At 44.0% G+C, this 4,529-nt stretch overlaps 1 protein-coding gene across 1 annotated transcript in view; it reads right to left on the bottom strand.

The window, feature by feature from the left end:
• The window catches only part of NOD1 (nucleotide binding oligomerization domain containing 1), a 53,151-nt gene extending 48,835 nt beyond the window's left edge, over positions 1-4,316 (bottom strand). Inside the window, exons 1-2 of the mRNA XM_007946399.1 lie at positions 4,116-4,316; positions 2,253-2,427 (exon numbers count right to left, since the gene is read on the bottom strand). Of these exons, the coding sequence (XP_007944590.1) occupies positions 2,253-2,427; positions 4,116-4,316 (376 nt within the window). The remainder of the gene's footprint in view (positions 1-2,252; positions 2,428-4,115) is intronic.
• Positions 4,317-4,529: the final 213 nt, after the last annotated feature.

Here is a 4,529-nt window from a genome sequence, read left to right as displayed (position 1 = left end):
TTTTTTTTTTTTTTTTTCTTTAATCATCCCTCTAAAATTCCCTTAAGCCCACTGGCAGTCAATCCCTGCTCCCACCCTGCCCTATACATAACTACTGATCTGCTTTCTGTCTCTGTAGACTTGCCTTTTCTGGGCAAGGATTCAATGATTGTATAATTTTTTACATCAGTCATCTAATAATTAGTGAATCATATTTTAAAAGCTAATAAAGGAGATGGCTGTTTAAAGGAACCAACAGAGATGTCTTTTCTAAGAACTAGTCATCACAGGTAAAAAATAAAATATTGGGGGAAGGAAACAAGGGAAGGCAGGCAGGAGCATCAGAGGAGGAAGCTGGCCATGGCTAGCAGGAATCTCACTGTTCTTCGTGCCTCTGCCAGCTCTGTGAGGCCACAGAAGCAACCTTGACCCTGGCTCTTAGTTGGCTGGCCTTCTTTCCCCTGACTTTTTGGACATTGTCTTCTGCTTCTGTTTTCAAGATCAAACTGGATTCTTCAAAAGTCAGTTTGGCAGACACTCTTTACTAATTAAGCTACTGGGCAACGTACAAATACTGCCTCAGAAACGCAAAGAGGGGTTGCTATAAGTTGGAACCGACTTGACAGCAGTGAGTTTGGTTTTTTTTGGTTTATTGCTTGGTTAGGGGCTCTGGTGCCACTGTGGTTAAAGCATTGGACTGCTAACCAAAATGTTGGCAGTTCAAACCTACCAGCCACTCTATGGGAGAAAGATGAGGCAATCTGCTTCCATAAAGATAGACAGCCTTGGAAACCCTATGGGGGCAGTTCTGCTCTGTCCTAAAGGGTGGCTATGAGTCTGAATCGACTTGATGGCAATGGGTTTGTCCTTTTTGGTTTATTGTTTGGTTTGAAGAAGACTCCAGGGAATATTTTCGGTTTAAGGTTTAAAGATTATCTCAGGGCAGGAGTTTCAGGAGTTCACCAGCTTACTAGCTTCAGAAGAGCCTGGATTCCATGAGAATTTGCCCGCTCATGGACTTCTCTTTGTTCTACATTGGGCTCTTTTAAAGAACGACCTATATAGGATCAAACTGACAACACTAACTTGAAAGGTCAAATAGTAAACTTAGGGGCAATGACTATGTTATCAGGGGGCAATTCAGAATAGGAGGGTGAGAATGGTCACACAATTTGAAGAATATAATCAATATCACTGAATTGTACATGTAGAAATTTTTCAATTGGTGCTATGTCTTGCTGTGCATATCTTCAACAACAATTTTTTTAAAAAAAAGTTTAAATATAGAATATTATGAAATAGTATCTTAAATATTAAGCAACTAAAAAAAAAAAAAAAAGAGTTTGGGAGCTGGGGGCTGGTATGTTGCTCACAACTGTCTCAAAGTGGAGAGAGCAAAGAGATAGAAAGAAGACTCCTCAGCCCCAGGCTAAGACCATGCTCTCAGAGGTCCCTGACCTGCTGTTGACCTTTATCACCATCTGCAATTAAACATTTATGTGATTACTTAATGAATGTGGTTCCTGCATTAGACTCTGAGCTCCCTGAGGTCAAGAGAACCATATCAGTTTGTGTTCACCATCTTATCCCTGGCACCCTTCACAATGCTTTGGCACACAGCAGGTACACCATAAACTCTTGTTGACCTAACCACTTAATTTAATCAGCAGGGTCCCATGATGCTTTGAAAATAAGGACTGGAACCTGCAGTGGATAGAAAACTCTTTTGCTTAGAAATATTTTAAAAAGAAAACAGATATAACCTGGGATTTGTTCAACCATTAAAACCTCTATAAATATCAGTATAGGGAGTAAACAAGAAGTCAGAATTGAGGCCATATCCACATTTCCACAGGAACAGACAGCTACATGTGGTCAGTTCAAGTACAGACACCTGGGCTGCACTTGGGAGACACAGATCAGCTGTTCCTCCTTAAAATGAAAACAGCACTTCTCTGAGGAGGAATGCAAGGAATTCTAATGGTGAAGTGGTTAAAGCATTTGGTTACTAACCAAAAAGTGGATGGTTTGACCCACCAGTTGCTCCATGGAAGAAAGATGAAGCAGTTTGCTTTCATGAAGATTTACAGCCTTAGAAAGCCTATGGGCGTCACTATGAGCCAGAATCAACTCTACGGCAATGAGTTTGGATTTTTTTTTTTTAAGGTGGAATGCAGGTGTCTATGGTGGTGAACCATGCAGAATTGTTAGCATTTCCAAATCCCAGAGCCCAGCTTGCACTGGTGTCTGCAGTCCCCTGGGGCTGACCATACCTGGGTCGGTGTTGACCACAGTTCTGCTCTGAATGAGCTGGGAAGGGGAGAAGCTGATCTCCGACAGCCATGGCCTGAGGTCCACGTAAGCATCTTCAAGTTGCTGGATCACATAGAGAAGGAACTCACACACCTCCTCACCCTTGCTCTGCACCAGGTCCAGGAGTTTGCGGACCTAGTGGTTGCACAAGCAGGAGGATATAAGCTGGCATTGGGGGCATCTCCTATAGGAAAGACCCCCAGTGGACACATAGCACGGCTCTGAGTTCTTACTACAACCTCTAGCTCAGGCGTTCCCCAGATAATGTGAGAGTTTACATGGTGGGGGCCTAGGATCTATGAAATGGACCACCTCAGAAATAAACCTACACAGCTCTAAGAACCAGGAGGCACCCATGAGCCTAGTTAAAAAGGTAAGACTCACTAGAACCAGTGCCCGCCCCTCAAATTCTCTCTGTCTTCTTTTCTGTCTTCACGTGACACAATTGCCATCCAGGAGTGCCTAGATGGTACAAATGGTTAACATGCTCAGCTGCTAACCAAAAGGTTAGTGATTCAAGTCCACCCAGAGGTGCCTTGGAAGAAAGACCTGGTGCTCTGCTTCTGAAAGATCACAGCCATTGAAAACCCTATGGAGCACAGTTCTATTCTGACACACCTGAGGTCAAGTAGATGACAACTGGTTTTTATTGCTGTCTAGAGATCAGTAGGGAACTCTGGTGGCATAGTGCTTAAGGCATCTGACTGCTAACCAGAAGGCTGGCAGTTCAAAGCCACTCTCTGGGCAATCTACTTCCATAGTGATACCACCTCAGAAACCCAAGGAGGGGTCGCTATAAGTCAGATCTGACTCGATGGCAGTGGGTTTGGTTTTTGTGGCAGCGCAGTGCCTAGAGCATTTGATTGCTAACCAGAAGGTTGGTGGTTTAAACCAACCAGCCACTCCTCAGAAGGAAGGTTGGACAATCTACTCCCATACTGACACCACCTGGGAAACCCAAGGAGGGGTCGCTATGAGTCAAATCCAACTCGACAGGAGTGAGTTTGGTTTTTTTTATTTGTTTGTTTTAGAGATTAATCTGAAGAAGGGAAAAGTCTCCCCTCAGAGATAATGAGGTGGGGTCCTGGGCCACACAGCAAGGGGGCATCAAAAGCCCATGTAAATTTTATATTCAAAATGGCATTTGTGCTATTTTAAAAGCACAGAAAAATAATCAAGAGAAGAGACCAAAGCATCAGAGTGTACTACTGGGCTTCCCTCAGCAAACCTTCTCATTCCTCCTGAGCCTCAGTGGGGTCACATTACAAACAGGCTCTGTCATTCCTCTAGGTACAAAGGACTTTTTTGGTCTTGCCAATTTTATTTGTCAGAAGAGAACACAAAGCTAAAGTGAAACTAAGGGCTGTAAAGATGTCCTGCAAGCAGAATATAGAAAATTCTTTATTGTGGGCCCAGAGTCATTCTTAAACGAGCTCCATGCCCATTCTGTGAGTTTTATGCCATAAGGAGCCATTTTTCAGAGTTTAGGACATCTAATGAAAATTATTACTAGTGTTTTATGCTCATTTCCTTGTGCTCTCCTAAAGTAAAGTGAATTTTTAAGAGTTGATTGTGAGCCAAGGAACATAACAATTAAGCTGAGATGGAAGAGGAGTTTGTTCTAGTTCACAAACACAGAAGTGAAATACTTAACTGCAATAAGCCAATAACCCAGGCAGTTATATTCTATCAAGACCCTAAAGTGAAATACTGCCCAATGTACTGAAGCTCCTCCCAAAGCCCTTCTTTCAGGTCAACTGGAGAATCCTCTTGCAGCCACTAAGGTCCACAACCTGTCACTGCCAATCCCTATCCCTGGGCACCTTGTCAGGCTGGGTGGGGCAGGCACACACGATCTCTGCATCTTCCTCTGAGAAGTAGTCATTCTTCAGCAGATTGTCCAGCAGGCACTGAGTGTTGTGGATGTGGGTGACCAGAAGCTCCCGGTTGATTATGAGCAATTTAATGTGGGACGGAGACTCTGACCGGATTATTCCCATCCTACTGGGGGCTTGCTTCTCCATGGTCAAAGTGCCAAATGGCAACTTTTCCCACATTCATCGTTAGCTGTATCTGTCCTCCTGGCAGAGGACACTCAGGAACCAGGGCGCCTGCCCCTCAGTGTAGCCCCTGAGGAGACAAAGGCAAACATCATCAAAGCCAAGATCATGGGAAGGATTCTTCTCCCTACCTCTCTCCCCTAGTATCCCAGGCTTTCTCCTCTTAGAGCAGGCGGA

Source organism: Orycteropus afer, unplaced genomic scaffold (assembly GCF_000298275.1).
Source record: "Orycteropus afer afer isolate SDZICR_OR568_19922 unplaced genomic scaffold, OryAfe1.0 scaffold00008, whole genome shotgun sequence".
Lineage (NCBI taxonomy): Eukaryota > Metazoa > Chordata > Mammalia > Tubulidentata > Orycteropodidae > Orycteropus > Orycteropus afer.
This window is presented reverse-complemented; position numbering and strand designations above follow the sequence as displayed.